The sequence below is a fragment of the Neoarius graeffei genome, chromosome 15, assembly GCF_027579695.1.
Source record: "Neoarius graeffei isolate fNeoGra1 chromosome 15, fNeoGra1.pri, whole genome shotgun sequence".
Taxonomy (NCBI): domain Eukaryota; kingdom Metazoa; phylum Chordata; class Actinopteri; order Siluriformes; family Ariidae; genus Neoarius; species Neoarius graeffei.
The window spans coordinates 66,249,933-66,270,898 of record NC_083583.1 but is presented as its reverse complement, the minus strand read 5'-3'; the positions used below and the strand labels follow the sequence as shown (position 1 = coordinate 66,270,898).

At 43.8% G+C, this 20,966-nt stretch overlaps 1 protein-coding gene across 1 annotated transcript in view; it reads right to left on the bottom strand.

Annotated features, from left to right (window-relative positions):
- LOC132899051 (adhesion G-protein coupled receptor D2) overlaps nt 1-20,966 on the bottom strand; it is a 144,010-nt gene that overhangs the window by 103,425 nt on the left and 19,619 nt on the right. The window contains exons 14-17 of the mRNA XM_060940696.1: nt 14,923-15,026; nt 14,195-14,297; nt 5,530-5,683; nt 4,298-4,431 (exon numbers count right to left, since the gene is read on the bottom strand). Coding sequence (XP_060796679.1) covers nt 4,298-4,431; nt 5,530-5,683; nt 14,195-14,297; nt 14,923-15,026 — 495 coding nt within the window. The remainder of the gene's footprint in view (nt 1-4,297; nt 4,432-5,529; nt 5,684-14,194; nt 14,298-14,922; nt 15,027-20,966) is intronic.

Sequence of the window (20,966 nt, the reverse complement as noted above, 5' to 3'; positions counted from 1 at the left end):
ATTGCCGCCACGACAGGCACCGGAGACCTTGCGCCCACAGCTCCAAACAGCTGTGTCCACAATGGAGGTAGAGAACATGGTCCACTCAGACTCAATGTCCCCCACCTCCCTCGGAAGCTGGGAAAAGCTCTCCCAGAGGTGGGAGTTAAAGACCTCCCCGACAGAGTGCTCGGCCAGACATTCCCAGCAGACCCTCACCATATGTTTGGGCCTGCCAGGTCTGTCCAGATTCCTCCTCCGCCAGCGGATCCAACTCACCCCCAGGTGGTGATCAGTTGACAGCTCAGCCCCTCTCTTCACCCGAGTATCCAAGACATAGGGCCGGAGATCAGATGAAACGACAACAAAGTCTATCATCGACCTCCGACCTAAGGTGTCCTGGTGCCACGTGCACTTATGGACACCCCTATGCTCGAACATGGTGTTTGTTATGGACAAACCGTGACCAGCACAGAAGTCCAATAACAAAACACCACTCGGGTTCAGATCAGGGAGGCCGTTCCTCCCAACCATGCCCCTCCAGGTGTCACTGTTGTCACCCACGTGAGCATTGAAGTCCCCCAGTAGCACAATGGAGTCCCCAGTCTGAGCACCCCTCAGTACCTCTCCCAGGGACTCCAAGAAGGCTGGATACTCTATACTGCTATTCGGCCCGTAGGCACAAACAACAGCAAGAGCCCTCTCCCCAATCCGAAGGCGCAGAGAGGCGACCCTCTTGTTCACTAGGGTAAACTCCAACACATGGCGGCTGAGCTGGGGGGCTATAAGCAAGCCCACACCAGCCCACCGCCGCTCACCATGGGCGACTCCAGAGAAGTGGAGAGTCCAGCCCCTCTCGAGGAGCTGGGTTCCAGAGCCCAAGCTGTGCGTGGAGGTGAGCCCGACTATCTCTAGCCGGTACCTCTCAACCTCCCGCACAAGCTCAGGCTCTTTCCCCCCCAGCGAAGTGACATTCCATGTCCCAACAGCTCGCCGCTGTGTCCGGGGATCAGGTGGTCAAGAACCCTGCCTTCAACTGCCGCCCAATCCACACTGCACCAGTCCCCTACTGCTACCTTTGTGGGTGGTGAACCCACAGGAGGTCAGGCCCACGTCACCTCTTCGGGCTGAGCCCGGCCGGGCCCCATGGGCAAAGGCCCAGCCACCAAGCGCTCGCATACGAGCCCCAACCCCAGGCCTGGTGGGGCCCTGGCTGCACCATACCGGGCGACATCACGGTCCTCGATTGTTTCTCCATAAGGGTTTTGGTGAACTGCCCTTGGTCTGGCCTGTCACCTAGGACCTGTCTGCCTTGGGAAACCCTGACAGGGGCATAACAAACTTTATCAATTTCTATTTTATGACTTCGACATTATCAAGTCAGTACAAAATCATTTTAGAGTCCAAACGTTCATTCATTTTCCAGCACAAAATTAAATGTTACAGGGGAAAAAAAAAAAAGTTTGAGGAGCATATTCCATAACAGAGCACTTTTCCACCCATCCAATTTCTACCACTTCTCCAGATCCGGGTCGTGGGGGTAGCAGCCTAAGCAGAGCAGCCAAGACTTGCGTCTCCCCGGCCACCTCCACCAGCTCTTCCAGAGGAATACCGAGGCATTCCCAGGCCAGCCGAGAGATGTAATCTCTCCAGCATCTCCTGGGTCTGCCCAGAGAACCTCCTTTGGGAGACGTCCAGGAGGCATCCTAACAAGGTGCCCAAACCACCTCAACTGACTCCTTTTGATGTGGAGGAGCAGCAGTTCTACTGTGAGTCTCTCCTGAATGACCAAGCTTCTCACCCTGTCTCTAAGGGAGAGCCCAGCCACCCTGCAGAGAAAACACATTTCTACCACTTGTATCCGCAATCTCATTCTTTCGGTCACTACCCACAGCTCGTTACCATAGGTGAGAGTGGAAACGTAGATGGACCAGTAAATTGAGAGCTTTGCCTTTTGGCTCAGCTTTCTCTTTACCACAACAGACCGGTTTAGCATCCGCATCACTGCTGACACTGCCCTGATCCGTCTGCCCAACTCCCACTCCCCCTTACCCTCAACTCATGAACAAAACCGTGAGATACTTAAACTCCTCCACTTTAGGTAGCAACTCCCCCCGACCCGAAGTAGGCATTCCACCCATTTCCGGCTGAGCACCATGGCCACGGACTTGGAGGTGCTGATCCTCATCCCAGCTGCTTCACACTCGGCTGCAAACCGTCCCAGCACATGCTGTAAGACACAGATTGATAAAGCCAACAGGACCACATCATCTTCAAAACGCAGAGACGTGATCCTGATGCCACCAAACTGGACACCCTCCGCCCCTTGGCTGTGCCTAGAAATTCTGTCCATAAAAGTTATGAACAGAATCGGTGACAAAGGGCAGCTGTGACGGAGTCCCACATGCACTGGGAACGAGTCTGACTTACTGCCGGCAATGCCAACCAAACTCCTGCTCTGGTCATACAGGGTCTGAATGGCCCACCCGCAGTAGTGGGCCCTGAACCCCATACTCCTGAAGCACCCCCCCCCACACAGGGCACCATGAGGGACACGGTCATAAGCCTTCTCCAGGTCCACAAAACACATGTAGACTGGTTGGGCAAACTCCCATGCACCCTCCAGTACCCTTGCAAGGGTAAAGAGCTGGTCCAGTGTTCCACGACCAGGACAAAAACCGCATTGTTCCTCCTGAATCTGAGATTCGACTATCGACCGGACTCTCCTCTCCAGCACCCCAGCATAGGCTTTCCCAGGGAGGCTGAGAAGTGTGATCCCCCTATAGTTGGAACACACTCTCCAGTCCCCCAATCCAGCCAATCCAGAGGCACTGTCCCCGACTGCCATGCAATGTTGAGGGGGTGTGTCAGCCAAGACAGCCCAACAACATCCAGTGCCTTCAGGAACTCAGGACAACTCTCATCCACCCCTGGAGCCTGGCCACCGAGGAGCTTTTTAACCACCTCAGCAACCTCAGCCCCTGTGATGGGCGAGTCCTCCCAAGCACCCTCAGATTCTGCATACTCCTCAGACAACATGAAGGTGGGATTGAGGAGATCCTCAAAGTATTCCTTCCACCACCAGACGATGTCCCCATTTGAGGTCAACAGCACTCCACCCTCACTGTAAACAGTAGGGACAGAGCACTGCTTCCCCTTCCTGAGCCGCTGGACGGTTTGCCAGAATCTCTTCGAGGCTGACCAAAAATCACTTCCCATGGCCTCATCGAACTCCTCCCACACCCGAGGTTTTGCTTCAGTGACCACCAGAGCCACGTTCCACTTGGCCCATCGGTATCTGTCAGCTGCCTCTGGAGACCCACAGGTTAATCAAGCCCGATAGGACTCCTTCAGCTTGACGGCTCCCCTCACTGCAGGTGTCCACCACCAGGTTTGGGGATTACCGCCATGACAGGCACCAACAACCTTGCAGCCACAGCTCTGCACGGCCACCTCAGCAATGGAGGTGCAGAACAAGGTCCACTCGGACTCAATGTCCCCATCCTCCCCCAGTATGCAGTTGAAGCTCTGCCGGATGTGGCAGTTGAAGATCCGACAGACAGGAGCCTCCGCCAGACATTCCCAGCATACCCTCACTACAAGTTTGGGCCTGCCAGGTCTGTCCGGCCTCCTCCCCCACCATCTGATCCAGCTTGCCACCAGGTAGTGATCAGTTGACAGCTTTGCTCCTCTCTTCATCCGAGTGTCCAAGACAAATGGTTGTAGATCAGATGAAACGTCTACAAAGTCCATCAATCATCGATCTATGGCCTAGGGTGTCCTTGTGCCACGTGCACTTATGGACACCCTTATGCTCGAAGAGAGCACTTTTCAGATTAAAAAAGAAAACATAATGAAGGCTACTGGGTTTTGGTGCAAAATTAAGAAGCGAGTGCGACAGTCAAAGTACCCAGAAGAACTGTGGCTGGTTCTGTAAGATGCTCAGTAAAACCTACAGTTCATTTCCTTATCAAACTGCACTCACTGTACCTGAGACTAATGCAAAGGGTCGTCTCACATCCAAATATCAACCTTGTTATATTGATTTATTATGGCTTACAGCTTACTGTTTATAGTTTTTTGTTTTTAATGTTGAAACATTTCATTTCATTATTTTTAAGCCATTTTTGGTCGACAGCATTTCTTTGCATGTACCTAAAATTTTTGCACAGAACTGTGTGTGTTGTATTATATTGTTATGTACTACCATTTCATAGACTCATCAAAATCAGGAACTGTTTAAAAGGAACACAAGAGAGCAACTGTAAGTGGTTGATGAATGTAAATGTAAAAGTAGAAAGGAAATTCCCATTCGCACCGTAATGATGAAGATGACTGGTCCAACGAAGCCCCAGATGACTCCGTTGTGTACACTGAGCCAGCAGTACTCGTCTGCTGAGTAGTCCCCCGAGGCCGAGGCCAGTGTAATGGAGACTATCAGGACCGGCAGACCTAGTACAACAAAGTCATTACTATGATTCACACATGCATATTAACCTGTACATTTCCTGCTGTATAACTATATACAGAATGCTTACACTATTCTTTTCAATTAGTCTGTGCAATGAATAACGACTATTATTCTATCCACATTCAATGGATATGCGCAATTGCACACTCTGATTGGCTGCTCTACTACTAGGATAACAGCTCATATACTATGAGTAGAGAAAAACAAAAATGACAGAGTGCATCAAGTCAGATATATCACTTTATCAAGTATTTAAAAGAAACAGCTAAAATAATATAGGTTCCTCCCCCAATATCTCCTGTTCCACACTCCAGGCCAGTCAGTGGCGGTAATGCACCTTAAAGTTGGTTTTCCAACTGCCAAAAAACCCTAAAGAACAACAACAAGAAGAAAATGGCAGCGCATGTTGCTGAACCAACCAAGGATGAAATTAAAAAAAAAAAACTCTACTCGAAAACAGAAACCCAAAAAATACAAAAGTAACAAAATATGGAACGAAAGTATTTGATGGCAAGAACGTATTTTTTTTATCTTTCAAGAATTATAGCATTTTTCACAAATTGCTCCTGTCATTTCACCGGTTTGTTTACATTTTAAGCAGAAATGATTTTGTCGAATGTTTTGTATAAAGTTTTTATTTATTCAATGTGCTAAAAATAAAAATGCTCCGTTTCTCAAAATCCAGTGAATGTGGATAGAATAAAACCGTTATTTCACTCAATCTCGTCGTACACGGCTTATAGCCGACTCAGAGCTATGTGTCTCGTCGGCCATCAGCTCATGTACAGTACGACTCGATTTCATGGAATAACTTAAATATTTTGCCCCACATCCCATGACTTTCACTGAAAGTCATGAAGAAGAATTTAATCTTATCGTAAATGCTGTATTTACATAACTGCTTTTCTGTTCACTTTCATGCTTATAATTTATGTTTGTCAAAAGTAACACATTTCTGCAAAATTCTAAAGCATTAAAAAGATACGGTCCTACTCACTAAGCTGATCAGTTAGCTTTTTAATTAGAAGAATTAAAAATGTATAAAAGTGTCTACTGAATAAGGACATCAGCTGTATTACCCCAGCCAATCAGGTAGTAGTATTTCATGTGGTCATCCTCGCTCAGGTTAACGGTCACCACTTTGCTCCAGAGCAGCAACCCCTCCACTAACATCCAGCTAAATGCTGCCATGAAGAAAAGATGGAGAAGAGCTGCCACCATTGTGCAGGCCACCTAAGGGCAGAGTGTCACAGAGCAAGATTGGTCAAAATGTAAAACCTCCACAGAGCGGTCACATGCTTTCAGGACAATTATGGCATAAGGGCCACAAGACACGGGAGCACTGCTTGGGTTTATATGGCAGCTTTTATTTTACAATAGAGTACTTTACAGTAGGGGTTCTCAACCTTTTCTGCTTTGAGGCCCACCTATTCATATTTGTAACAAGTCGAGGCCCATTAAAAAATCCCCAATTATTTTGGCTCATCTATTCTATTAGAATCTAATAATTTACTGTAAAGTGTATTAATGGGATGTGGCATCACTCCCTGTTACAGATGGGCGCCCACAATAACATAAATGTAATACAAACAAACTTTTTAATTGTAGGTATTGTATTTAAAACTGTATGGACATGCCAGAAGCCAAACCATGCATGCAGGTCATTCTCAGTCAAAAGGGATTAATGATCCAGAAGTGGAGTCTGGTCCATTAACACAAGAACTTATTGCCATGTTTGTGTTCAGCAAACAAGCAAGTTATTAAAACCAAGAAGTGCATTCAAAAGAAGTGGCTACAGAAACCACTCAATGGGATTAGATCCTCAGACGCTAACAAAAAAGGATTTTTCATACGAGTTGGAAAATTATCCATCTGTTGAGTTCCCTGATATCTCAAACTACCTGGTGCTGCAGACCTCATTCTACACGGGAACACAGATGAAAACCTGGAAGAGTATAGAGGCGAACAACTTTTTCTTTCTTTCCTTCACAATTCTTTTTATTGATTTTGTACAATAGTGCAAACAGACAATAGTAGTGTAGGAAGGAGTAACAGGTCCCATGAACACAAGGGTGCGCACCAATCAAAGTGCTAGTTTGCTACCAAGCTGCCTATACCCAAACCCCTAGCCCACCCCACTCAGTGTGTCCCACGACTCCTAATAGTGGCCTATACAGCGAAATAAAATGAATCCAAGACAGAGTAATTAGGTATAGTAATTAAATAAGATACAGTAAATAAAACACAAACACATAAGTAAATAAATTAATAGTGCTAAATAAATAAAGGGGGAGAACTAACCATCCTCTGGGTGGATAATAGTCCTATTTAGGTATTCGATAAAGGGCCTCCAGGTCTTGTTGAATGATTTATTTGATTTTGCAAGAGAGAATCAAATTTTTTCAAGTTTAACATGGTTCAGAACCTCCTGTTGTGGGGTGGGGGAGTACATGTTTCCACCGGAATAAAATAAGGCGCCTTGCCAGTAAGGTTGTAAAGGCCAAGACCTGCCGCTTAGATGCAGAGAAGTGTTCCAGGTGGTGGGATCCCAAACAGAGCTGTGAGTAGATCAGGGTTAAGAATTGTATTGAAAGTGTATTAAAAATTGGTCTCCAAATGTCTGATAGTTGTGGGCAGGACCAGAACATATGGGTGTGGTTAGCGGGTAATTCTTTGCATCTGTTGCAGGTGTCATCAGTATTTGGGTAAATTTTTGCCAGTCAGGCAAAAATTAGTATAGTGTGCTCTGAAGAGGACTTTGTATTGCAGTAAGCCATGCATGGCACAGACCGAGGCCATGTGGACGAGAGCAAGACACCAGTCCCATTGGTCCTCAGGGATTGGTACGCCAATTTCCTGTTCCCAAGTCCATCTCAGACTGGCTGTTGGGTCAGGGTTAAGGGAATCAATGGAGCTGTACAACACTGAGATGGAGCATTTCTGAGATGGATCTAAAGCAAGCAAAGTATCAATTGGAGATCTGGGTGGGTGATTAGGAAAGTGGGGGAATTTAGTCTTAATAAAATGTCTAATCTGGAGAAAGCGGAAGAAATGCGAGTTGGGCAGGTCCAGCCTGGCTAAGAGCTCTGAGAAATCAGTGAAGGTTCCATCTTTATAAGAGTCTATGACATTAACTAGGCTCTTGTCACGCCAGATATGAAAGGTAGGGTCAGAGTGGTGGTGGTGTGTGTGTGTGTGTGGGGGGGGGGGGGGGGGGGGGAGTGGTTCCTGAAAACTGGGGCCAAAGTTGAAGGCTTGTTGAATCCAAAATGTTTGCAGAATTGCAGCCAGATTTTAAGTGAGTTTAGTACCACTGGGTTGTGGAAAATAGTGTGCACCTTCAGGGGGAGTTGTGTTGTGAGGAGGGATTGGAGAGAGATATTCTAATTGAGCCCACAATGGGGGAATTACATCCCCACCGTCCATCCAGTGGTGTAGTTTATTGATGTTACCGTACATGCCCAGTAGTATTGGATGAAGTTGGGTAGTGACAGACCACCAGAACTTTTAGTGTTGTAGGATAGATTTCTTGATATGTTTAGGTTTGTTGGCCCAAAGAAATGAGGATATCATCTGATCTAGTTGTTGAAAGAAGGACTTTTTGATAAAGATTGGAATATATTGGAGTAGGTAAACAAACCTAGGGAGAAAGACCATCTTTACCAGGTTGGCTCTGCCGGACGTAGATGGGAAGACCAATGGGCTATGTCAAGTTTGCAAGTGTCTACGAGAGGGCGGAAATTCTTACTAAAAAGGTCATCAAATGAAGTGTTTATAAACACCCCCAAGTACTTGAAGCCCTCAGGGACAACTTTAAAGTGAAAGGAGGACTGGGGTATTTGCTTGGCTGGGTCATTGATGGGAAGGAGCTCACTCTTGCTAAAATTTAGCTTGTACCCAGAGTACTTGCCAAATTGGATTAAAATATCTTCAATAATTGGAATAGATGAAACTGATCGGAGACATACAACAAAAGACCGTCCGCATACAAGGGCAGTTTATGCATGATGCCCATCCTGGTGGTGACCTCAAATCTCTCCTCCCCTCGGAGCCAAATGGCCAAGGGTTCGATGGCTAGTGCAAAAAGAAGGGGAGAAAGAGGGCACCTCTCTCTGGTGCCATGGTGAAGGGGAAAGGGGGAAGATCTAAGGCTATTTGTGAGAATGCAGGCAACAGGAGCAGTCTAATCCAAGTAATGAAGTCTGAGTTAAAGCCAAATTTGTCCAGTATGCAATACAAATACTCCCATTCGACCCTGTTGAATGCTTTCTCAGCGTCTAAGGATATTATTACCTCAGGAGTGGCAGGGTCAGGAGTGTTATGTTGAGGAGTCTCCTCGTGTTATGGGAGGAGTATCTACCAACCATGAAGCCGGTCTGGTCTGCAACAATAAGGGACGGCAGAACCTTCTGTAAGCGAGAGGCCAGTATCTTAGCTAGGATTTTTTGGTCCACATTCAAGAGCGATATGGGCCTGTAAAGTTACTGCACTCGAGAGGATCTCATAGGGCCTCATAGGGTGGGGGGCAGCCGGCCATTGATGAAAGATTTTTTGTAAACCTTGGTTAAAAGTGGAGCGACTGCATTTGAGTGTGCTTTATAAAATTCCACAAATGTAACCACCCGGGCCTGGGGATTTGCTGTTTTGCAACATTCTGATAGCCTCTTGGATTTCAGTTGTTGAGGTTGGTGACCCTGGCTTGTTGGTAAGGTTGGCATCAATCTTGGGAAAAGTACCGTATTTTTCGTACCGTACCATATTTCGTACCGTATTTTTCATGGTTCGGCTGGCCATGCGACTTATACTCCGGTGCGACATATATATGTTTGGTTTTTTTTTTCACCGCGGAATAACTGGAGCTGATGCTGAGTCTGACGACAGCCACGCAGAAGAAGAGGAAACGGTGCTTCATCTGCCGCTGGAGGCAGAGTTGTTCAGAAGCGACACCAAGGATGAGGAATTCAATGGATTTGCTGATTTGGAGTGAAATCATCAGCTTGATAAACGTGATTGACCTGTGTTTTATTATTAATGATAGGCCTATAGTTATTTAAATAAGTTATGTAGTGATTTTAGGCAGTGCTTAATTTGTGAAGTGGGAGGTCCCAGAACGCAGGAGGTGGGTGGGTCCGGCGACTCAAAAAAAAAAAAAAAAAAGGCGGGGGATGGTTTACTATAACTTTACACACATGCGCTTATTGTGTGTGTAAAATAATAATAATAATAATAATAATAATAATAATATCAGACATTATGATCTTAGAAAACGCTTTAGTGACAAACAGTTACAGACAGTAATATGTCGTGATATATTATAAAATATTCATTTTTATTAGTCTATATATTAATTATATATTACATTTATCTTCTAAAATAACAGACTGTACTCATCACAACCGGTTTATTTCACCATTGGAGATCAGATCACACAAGACATGAGTTAAATGACTCATTTTAAGGATTTAAGTAGGGGATTTAAAAGCGGTTGTTGTTGGATTTTTTTTTCACTAGATGGTTGTTTTTACTACCGTACCGGTCTTTGGAGATGATATACCTATAGCCTACTTGACATCTGATTTGATGAAATAAAATTCGACAAAAATGAAGAATGACACTCCTCGATGATGACTACAGCTTTAATAACACAGATGAAAGAGCCATGGGGCGATAATAAGCCCTACCGGTAAAAATATTCTAAAAGCAAACTGATTAATGCATCAGTAATAGGCTACTAATATTAGTTATAATAATAATATAGGCTATTAGTAATAACGATAGTGATAGTATTAAAGATAGTAGTAGATATTTAAAATAATCAGACTAGGCTACTTACAGGGCAAAGGGCGCGTTATCACTGCTCAGTTGTTCAGTTATTAAATAAACAATGCAGTCGCGCAGTAACCACGCGCCGCTTATCAGATAGAATCACAGATTCTATGGATAGAATAACCCTTCAAAAAAAGTGCAACTTATAGTCCGGTGCGACGTATATGTGTTTTTTTCGTCTTCATAATGCATTTTTTGGCTGATGCGACTTAAACTCCGGAGCGACGTATAGTCCGGAAAATACGGTAATCAGATCTAGTGGGTTGCGGCCATTCCAAATGTTAGGGGAGTATTCAGAGGAATAAAGGTTATGATAAAAATCCACAAAAACTTTGTTCACTGATTTTGGGTCTGAAACAACAGACCCAGATGGTGCCTATCCTGGGGGTAGGGCCTTGAGAGAGCCACCCCCCGGCTTGGTGGGCAAGAAGTTCAGCTGGTTTTTCTCCCATTTCAAAGTAGCGCCATTTTGATTTCAACAATTGTTTTTCAATCTTGGACGACATTAATGGGCCTTTTCCACTACCCTTTTTCAGCTCACTTCAGCCCAACACGGCTCACGTTTCAACTACCTCAGAGCAGCACGACTGAGCTCACTTCAGCCTTACTCAGCACCCAAAACTCACACGGTTTTGGAGAGGGGCTGAAGTGAGTTCAACCGAGCCGAGTGGGGCTAGGGGCATGAGGAGACACTCCCCTGTGCACTGATTGGTGAGGAGGAGTGTCCTCACATGCCCACACACGCCCCGCGAGTACGCTGGGATCTGTAAACACCGTAAAACTGGAAGAAGAAGAATTACGACGTTGTCGGTGACAACAAGTCACAGCACCAAGACCAGCAACACTAACGACTCCATGTCCTCCATGTTTATTGTTTACTATCCAGGTCGTGAGACTACCGCTTAAAAGGTCACTGATGTCACTGTTTGCGCCGCCTAACGACATCACGTGACGTCCACCCACTTTTGCTAACTCCACCCAATGTGTCCACCCACTTCCAGCCAGCACGGTTCAGCGCGGTTGTAGTCGAAATGCAACCCCAACAGCCCCACTCAGCTCGACTCAGCACTGCACGGCTCAGCCCAACTCAGCCGCGTTGGTAGTGGAAAAGCCCCATAAGAAATCAAATTCTGCCTGAAGCTTAAGGGATTGGGTGGGTGTGTGTTGCGCGGGGGGGGGGGGGGGGGGGGGGGTTAGCTGCATACTGGGCATTTCGTAGCTGATCCGAAATCTCCACCAGCCTGGCAGTTTCTGGGTTTTTTTTCAGCTGGGATGTGAAGGAGATGGATTGCCCTCTCAGATAGGCCTTACAGGCCTCCTAAAGGGTACCTCTTGTGACGTCAGGGGTGTCATCCAATTGGAGAAAATTAGAAATTTTGTCCGAAAAAAATTTTTTTGAAGTCAGTGTTGGCTAGCAACAAAGGAGAGAGCATCCGTTGCCTGGGTGAGCTGTCATAGTCAGGGAAATTAATATATCAGTTGAAGTGGGGGCATGATCTGAAATTACATGCTGTGATATTGAGCAGAGTCAGTTAGGTGTAGAAGTCTGCTGTCAACAAGGAAGAAGTCTATTCTTGAATATGTGCGGTGGACGTGGGAGAAAAAGGAGAAGGTTTTAGAGTTTGGGTGGGTTGACCTCCAGGGGTTGCTCAGAAAAAGCTGGTCTGTCAGTGATTTCAGTGTCGAGGCGACACTAGACAAAGGTGGAGGACCTGTCGAGATTGGGATTTTGGATAAGGTTGAAATCCCCACCCACAATCGGGAGGGGGCTGTCTGTGTCTGGCAGAGAAGAGAAAAAAATGAGCAATGAATTTGTCATCATCTCAGACAGGCATGTAGACACATGCCAAGATCACGGGCACATTGAACAGCCTGCCTGAGACAGCAACGAAGCAGCCATTGGGATCTTCGACAGTTTTAGAAGGTTTGAATGCGACATTTCTACCAATGATAATAGCTGCACCCCTTGCCCTCACCAAGAACCTAGAATGAAACACATAGCTCATCCAGGGCCTTTTAATTCTTGAAATTTCAGGAGTTTTGAGGTGCGTTTCCTGCACAAAGTAAATGTAAGTGCGAGAGTACTTTACCCCTTTTAATAGCTCCATTAATTCCCCTAACGCTCTATGAAACGAACCAACAGCCCTTACCTAAGCTTGTTGTAAAGCTGTGCATTACTCACCTGTTATAGAATGAAATGTCTGGTATCAATGTTGCCCAGGGGATGGGGGGAAAAGGAAGAAGGGGAAGGAAAAAAGGGGGGCCACAAAGGAGAGAAAAAAAAGATAACCATGTCGATAAGTACAAAACCCCGAACAACTTTTTATATGCGGTTGGGTTAAAGATCTGGGGATCAGAACACTAAGATAGATGGCGGTAGATGGATCTAAGTGCAGGAAGAGTGTTTATTAGCAAGCATGATATTTACAAAAGCAAAACAGAAAGCAGAGTATTTAAACAGCATTATAAACATGGCTAGAAAAAATGTGACAGTGATAATGCTTCACAAAGTCTCTGTCAAAACAGCTTCCATATCTGTGTGTGCTGATTGTGTTCAAATCAGTATCAGGTGTTTCCCATAATGACTGGGTCCCAAGCGTGCGCACAACGCGCTCCATGAGCGAGCGCAGCTGCTCAAGTTGTGCCAGGCTCAGGTGTGCAAGGGCATGACAGTCGAGTGTTCACCTGCTGTGTGACCACAACTTTTAGCTCACATGTATTTCGCCATGCATCGCCGCCAAAACGCCTCATTTTCATTGATAACCCATCGCAAAGCACTGCGAGCTGCAGTGTGACCGTAGCTTAATGAGACGGATGTGACATCGGATGCAAGTCAGCAATCGTACTCTACTAGGAGTAAAAATTAGCTTCAACTTGGAAAAAAAATTCAGTCCACTGGCTTCGTGGCCCATTAATGGTCTGCGGCCCAGTGGTTGAGAAATACTGTTTTACAGCATAAAAACATTGACGTTTTTTAAAATGGGCACTGAGACATAAAATTTGGACATATTACTGTACAGTGTTACAGTGTTCATAATTATCTCGCCTGCGACGGAGAAAGCAGGGCTTGTAATCAGTAAAGCTTGTAAAGGGATTGTAATCAGTTCGGTTTGTTTGTTTGTGTCTCTGTCTGTTAGCAATCTAGCATCTAGATGGTTGCACCAATTGATTTCAAATTTTCAGGGTAGGTGGGCAATGGTCCGTAGATTACCTGATTAAATTTAGGGGGTAATCGGGTGAAGGTCACCGGAAAGGCCAACCTTTCAGTCAAAATAACATTTTCCATTATAACTCAAAAATGGTTGCCGATAGACAGATGTTTACTATTATGAGCATATAGGAACTCCCATATGGCCTTTCATTGGCCACCATGATCTTTGACCTTGGGTGACCTTGAAAGGTCAAACTCAAGGTCATGGATTTTCAGAGGGTTGTAACTTGAAAACTGTTGATGGTAGACATATTTACCATTATCAACTTATAGGAAGTGCCATATGGGCTTTCATTTGGCACCATGATATTTGACCTTGAACAGTCAAACGTTTTCAAAGGGCTATAACTTTAAAATGGTTCATGATAGCCAGATGTTTACCATGATCAACATATAAGTCGTCCCATATGGACCTTCAGTAGCTTCCATGACCTTTGACGACTTTGAAATGTCAAACTCAAGGTCATGGATTTTCATAGGACTATAACCTGACAGCTGATGATTGAGAAATATTACTATCATCAACATATAGGTATAAAATAAGTGCTGCAGGGCGAGGTTTGTTTTGCCCAGCAACACTTATACTTATAATTGCACTTGATTCCAGTTATACCTTTTTGCACACATTAATTGTGCCACTTAAGCATGAGTATTGAAAAAGGGACATTCATGGGTCACTGCATTTATCGTTTTAGCATCACACATACCTTATTATGAATAGCAGAGCCACTGCAGAGGAGGACGATTTGGGCAAGGGTCAGAGAGATGAAGAGATTCTTATGGATGGATGTCCTGTCTGATTTTGGAATACTGCGCGCGTGCGCACGCACGCACACACGCACGCACGCGCGCACACACACACACAGGAAATTGGATTAATTTACACAATTGCTAATCATTTTCATTTAAAAAATAATTTTAGCAGATTAAATGTGTATGAACTGATTTGGCAAAAGCAGGCCATAAATCATTTTCTGAAATCAGCTTGCCCAGTACTGTACTGATTAGCCTCTACACATTGTACTTAATTAACTTGAGTGTAATGTTACTATAAAATCGCAGGTCTGAGCACTGTGCGCGTGATTAGGTTCTGAACACTAATTACCAGATTAGCAAGGTTCAATACTTCTCCTGCCTCAAAAACCGACTATTATGACCACTGAATACAGTTCAAATCACTTATGGTACAACCACAAAACGTTTGATAAATGTGGGCCAAAGAAGAATAACGTGAGGCTTATTGCAGTAACACGATAAAAATGGCAATGGAAGCTGACAGTCTACATAAACCTGAATTAAATATTTATATTCTGAGTCTCCACTGTGTGAAATTAAGAAGTTGGTAGCTTGTAGGGATCTAGACAAGGCCTCCCAAACACACACACATTTACAGGCGTACTGTTGCTGTGGCGTTGTATCCTTGGACACCACTTACTCTAGCACGGTAAACAGCATCAAGGTCACCACGAGAGCACAGAGTGATGCTCCTGATCCTATAAACGTCAACTTGGTCAGAACCATCTCCTCTTTTTCACTCCACTGCTGAGACACAGAGCAATGGAAAGACAAATAAGTAGCATGTAGAGTCTCTCTCTCTCTCCCCCACTAACTCCATCCATCTCTATCCATTTAGATGAAGTCCTGAGTAATAAAACGATACACACTGCAACCCTGCGATAACAAACTCTTTTACTATGAATTTTCGCATATAACAAACTAAGTTTGTGTCCCTGACCTTTAATGACAATGAGTCAGAGTCTTCAAAAAAAAAAAAAAAACATCACGGAGCCATGCATTCCTCAATAAGAAATCAAATCTGCAGTCAAGTTAAAAATATATGTTAACGCTATAAAACAAAGGCTTAATGAGCCTCGCTTATCACTAACAATTATCGAGGAGTGATCACTGACTTCAAACAATCCCTTAAAAGGACTTTATTTTATGAGCTAAAAGCAGTTTTACTCGAGTCTTTACTCCGTAAGCACTGTTGTCATGGCTACTCGTAAATGTAAGATACTCTTCGTCTGTCAGAAAATGTAGGTCATAGACACATATAATCGCTTGACGAGTTTTATTTAAAAACACTCTGGCAAACATCCAAATCAAGGATCAAAAATCAGAGTAGAGAAACAGAAAATGGTCAAGTGAGGCACAGACAGGATATCAAAAGCGGAGCCAAAGGGCAAAATACAAAACAGAGTCAGAAACCAGAATATTAACACAGTGCTACAAAAGGCTTGGTAACTTGAGACACAAGGTACAGCGTGTATACTTCGCAAAGTCTGTATTAAGTGAGAGTCCTTATAAGTGTGTGCTGTGATTGCACGCTAATCCGGAACAGGTGCATGGTAATTAGTCCTAATGGCATTGCACGTGGACGTGACACTGTCGACAACAAACTTCACATCCTGGACCAACTAAAACATAGTGAGAAAGCAGCGAATTTGTCTAAAGAATATGGTATCTCAAAAAATTTAATTTCAACTTTTAAGGTGATGATACACGGGGCAACTTTTTTGGGCAACTGCGCTTCAACACTTTCCCATTGAGATTGGGCAACATAATTTCTGTCTGAATGGTTTTGATCATTTTGGGCAACTTTTTAAAGATCATCTAGTCAGAGTGCTAGCAGCAAATCACATGACCACCTGAGAGCTTCTGAAATTTTCAACAAAGATGGCAACGTCTCCAACAATGGAGTGAAGAAAAAGAGAGACAACTTGTATCTTTTTATGGCAGTAAGTTCTCATCTCATCTCATTATCTCTAGCTGCTTTATCCTTCTACAGGGTCGCAGGCAAGCTGGAGCCTATCCCAGCTGACTACGGGCGAAAGGCGGGGTACACCCTGGACAAGTCACCAGGTCATCACAGGGCTGACACATAGACACAGACAACCATTCACACTCACATTCACACCTACGGTCAATTTAGAGTCACCAGTTAACCTAACCTGCATGTCTTTGGACTGTGGGGGAAACTGGAGCACCCGGAGGAAACCCACGCAGACACAGGGAGAACATGCAAACTCCGCACAGAAAGGCCCTCGCCGGCCATGGGGCTTGAACCCGGACCTTCTTGCTGTGAGGCGACAGCGCTAACCACTACACCACCATGCCGCCTGGCGGTAAATTGTTCTGTGTAAATCCAAAGTGCTGAATTTACCTCATCAAATGCTTAGAAAACCAACAGACCAGGTTGGAAATAAGTTATCGATTTTTTTTTTCAGCTAGGTTTAAAATGCTGTTAGCTAACCACCACGCCACAGAGACTGAATGGGATTTAGCTAACTAGTGGTGGATTTTGCTAAATAGTTAGCTGAAAGTTATCGTAGGGATAACATTAGCTCTCTTGCATCAAGTTAAAAGTGATGAGTGACTCAAATTTTTTTTTGAGAGTTGTAATAGAGATGATCTACTCAGACTTATCATCCGATCTAATTCACATCCAGAGCACAACTACAGTACTTGTGGAACCTGAGGGCAAAACAGTACAAACTTCAGGATCTAAGAAAGAAAGGAAGCCTTTCAGAAGCCGTCATGCCCTGTTCCTCCTCAGCAGCCATCTCCTGGTCGATATCCTTTTGTCTTTTTTGCTGAGATAAGGATTAAATGATGTTTTTGTGATGTGTATCAGTTATTAGTTTTAGCACGTGATTGCAGCTAGTAGCATTTTTAAAGAGATTTTTAAAAAAGTGTTTAACAGAATAATGTGCTTATTTTGACTTAGAAATGTTAAAATAATGGCAAATTATCTTTTGACCAGAGGATATATTCAGTTTTGTTCCAGATATGATAAATACTTGAGCGAAATAAATAAAGGCTGAAGCCAAGACAAAAGTGACAGCTGCAAATGTTTCAGTGTCCGTCTTTGTGCTGTCTCGGTGGCGATAGATTTGCTCTTATCTGATTGGCTGTTATCCTAATTAGTTGCCCTGTCTCTCACCTGGTTGCAAATTGCCGGCAATATTGCCCAAAAAGTTGCCCCGTGTATCATCACCTTTTAAGCAAAAGAAAAAGAGCTCTGAGACTCTATCCATAACTGCAATCAACATGATGGGGTAAAAAGAAAGAAGATGCAGCAAGCAAAAGACAGCGAGTGTGACTTATTTCCTTTACTCTGTAAATATGCATGTGAATTAAGCATAAATATGAATTAAACTCAGTTGGTCTTGTTTTACATAAGAGTGAGTGGTTTTTGTGACAAGTGGGTCCATTTCAGTATTACAAACTATTTGGACGTCCCCCAAGGAGTTCATTATAGCAGGGTTACAGTGTACGTCCAACATCTGCATGTTAAAGTTAATTAAGCAGTTTTAGGTTTTCACCCCCCAAAAAAAAGTCAGTATAAAGTTTTGGTGAGTGAAAAGCAACACCTTATTCTCTATTATTCAAAGAAATGATTCATGATCAACATGCCAAGTACACAAATTTATAATTGCCAATCCTCATGATAATTTCCAAGTTCTGCCATATTCCCATTTCTTTTGTAAGCTAACAGAGACCTCTATTGGACAGAGCAAGAAGGTATTCAAACAGATAAATAAAATGCAGTGATCATGTTTGAATAGAGTAAAGCATCAATGCCAATTTGTCTGAATTAGCCAGTGTAAGTTAACGAATAATCTATGTATTAACCCATTATACTCCTGGACCCATCACCTCACTATTGTATCTACGTTCCTTTCAAATTAGTTTCAATGCAAAACATATTTACACAAATTTTTTCTGCAATACCGTACATTCAATAAAATAACATACAGAATAATCCAGTACATTTGCTCATTTGGCTGACACAGGATACACCTAAGCACTGCTGGGATTTGAACACCCAACCCTCAGATCTCCATAGGTGCTAAAGAAAGCAACTGGACTTACTTGAAATCTTTGAAGACGTTTCATCTCTCATCCAAAAGGCTTGTTCAGTTCTGTCTGACTAGTGCGGAGTTCCAGGTATTTATCCTCAAGTGGACCAAAAGCAACCCTAATGAGAGTTGTTGAGGTCACCTGGGTCATTGACCCTCTCAGTCATCCTGTAGGTTATTAGGGTCACTGGAGGCCGGGTGTGAATGATGTTAGCAGCCTAGAGGGTCACTGACTCTCTGCCATCATGTGAGTCATTGAAGTCAGCGGAGTCTTGGTGTGGATGTGTATTCAGTTTTCTGGGAAGTGTGCCAAGGACTGCATTGTAGGTGGCTGATAAGTGGTGTCTCAGACCACCTCCTCTGTTCAGCGATGGTCGTGCCAGGTAACGATGGCAATACCCCACAGATCACCCTAACGACCCTCTAGGCTGCTAACACTGTTCACACCCGGCCTCCAGTGACCCTAACAACCTACAGGATGACAGAGTGCCAACGACCCATGTGACCTCAATGACTCTCCTTAGGGTTGCTTTTGGTCCACTAGAGGATAAATACCTGGAACTCCACACTAGTCAGACAGAACCGAAGAAGCCTTTCGGATGAGAGGTGAAACGTCTTCAAGAATTTCAAGCAAGTCCAGTTGTCTTCTTTAGCACCTACGGTTTATGATGACCTGGATGACTGAGAACTTTCACAGACAACCCTCAAATCTGTGACCAAAACCTTAACCAGTGAGCTGCCACAACTAGTACAACTAACTCGCAATGAGGTGATGCAATCTTTTCCTGGAGTTAATTCAGAGGTAGTAGTGGTTGAATCAATAAGTGTAAATAGTTGTAGTTTTGGTTAAAGTTTTTGATGCACAGATCAGAAGGCTGTGTTTTCAAATCCCAGCAATGCCAAAGAGCCATGGTTGAGTCCTTGAGTAAGAACTTTCAATTTCGTTCTATCCTTCATCTAGGAAACATATTTAAATAATATTGGCTGGCATTAAGTGCTATATCAGATATATTCCATTCAATGAGCATGATATCAAACGAGTTGAAGACGAGTAGCTGAATGGAATATATCCGATATACCACGAAAAAAGCCAGCCAATATTATTATTATACATACACACACTCTTCAGATCAGCATTCTTGAAGGCCAAGTCTAGTTTACCCATGAGTCAGCGCTGTTAGCACAGCAGTGAAGTCACCTTCCAGCTGGTGTATCATTCATCAGTAGTGTTAGCGAATGCTAATAAAGCAGTCAAACCAGTGCTATCAAAAGCAAGTAGCACAGGCTAACGACCGAGAAACTAAGATTTCTGTCTCCAGACTCTTCTTCCATGCTGCACGCTTGCCACAGTATTTTTCACTCACACTTAAGTATTAAATTTCCCTCTGTAATTTATTTAGTTACTTTTAAAATCTACATCGACAACTACACACCACAGAGCGATCTGGCAGCCAAAATCCTCTCAAAGCCTTCCATTTTTAACAAAGCAAACCTGGCAGCCATGTTTGTTTAGAAATTGTCAATGTCGCTATCTAGCGTGGAAGTTTTACATCTCCGACATGTCTCCGTTCCAGTTTTTTGATGTCGGTTGGTATGTTTTTCTCTTGTAAATATGCGTGAAGAATATATAATGAAGTTTTGGTGGCATATCAGGTGTTCACTGCGTCTTTCTCAGTGAACAAAGAAATGATTCTGCGCATATACAGTAGAAAAGTTTCCCATTGGATATTTGCATCAACTCCGACGTGTGATGTCAGGTTGTCTTGACAACCATGCAATATCGTAACAATATTGCACACTCATTCGCCATTAGGTAGAGTGACGTGATACACGTAGGCTAAGCGATATGCTAACAATATTGCATGCTATCAAACCAAATGAATGAAACCCGCTAGAAGGGAACAGAACACGTGTTTTTATTCTATGGAAAAAGTGTCCTGTAGTGTAATAATAAATTATGTGTCACTTAAACAATGTAAGATATTACAGTAATTCACTGTAAATGTAAAAATATACAGCATTTTTTTTTTACATTGTGTTTAATTGAATAATATACTACAAGTTTAAGGGCCTCCTAGCAATTATGTACGTGGATCTCAGGCTTGCAGTACTTGAGTCCAACTCACACCCTAATTTTACGGACTCACGACTCGACTTGAGCATTGATGACTTGGACTCGTACATTAACTGCATTAGGACTCGTAAATCAGAGACGAGGACTCAGATTTTTTTTCTTTATTTTTTTGTAACATGCCATAATAATTTGGCATACGATATTTATATCTACATTCATTTTTGTACTAATTTCATGCAAGAGTGTCACACCTGCACGCCCTGGCGCATGCATCAGATAGATTCTCGGGCGCGCTCTGGACAGCGCGCACACCAAGTGGACTCTCTCTCGCACGCGCCGTAAACGATTTGCACCTGCACAGGATTAAGGCACAATCAGCGTGCCAATATAAAAAGTGTGAAAACACACTTACTTTGCGAAGTATTGAGTTGCGTTGCTGACACATTACCAAGCTTTATTTCCTTGTTTGGTTTCCTGATCCCTGATTTCCTGTTTCTTGTCTTCGATTCTGCCGAGTCTATGATAGCCTGTTTGTGCCTCGCT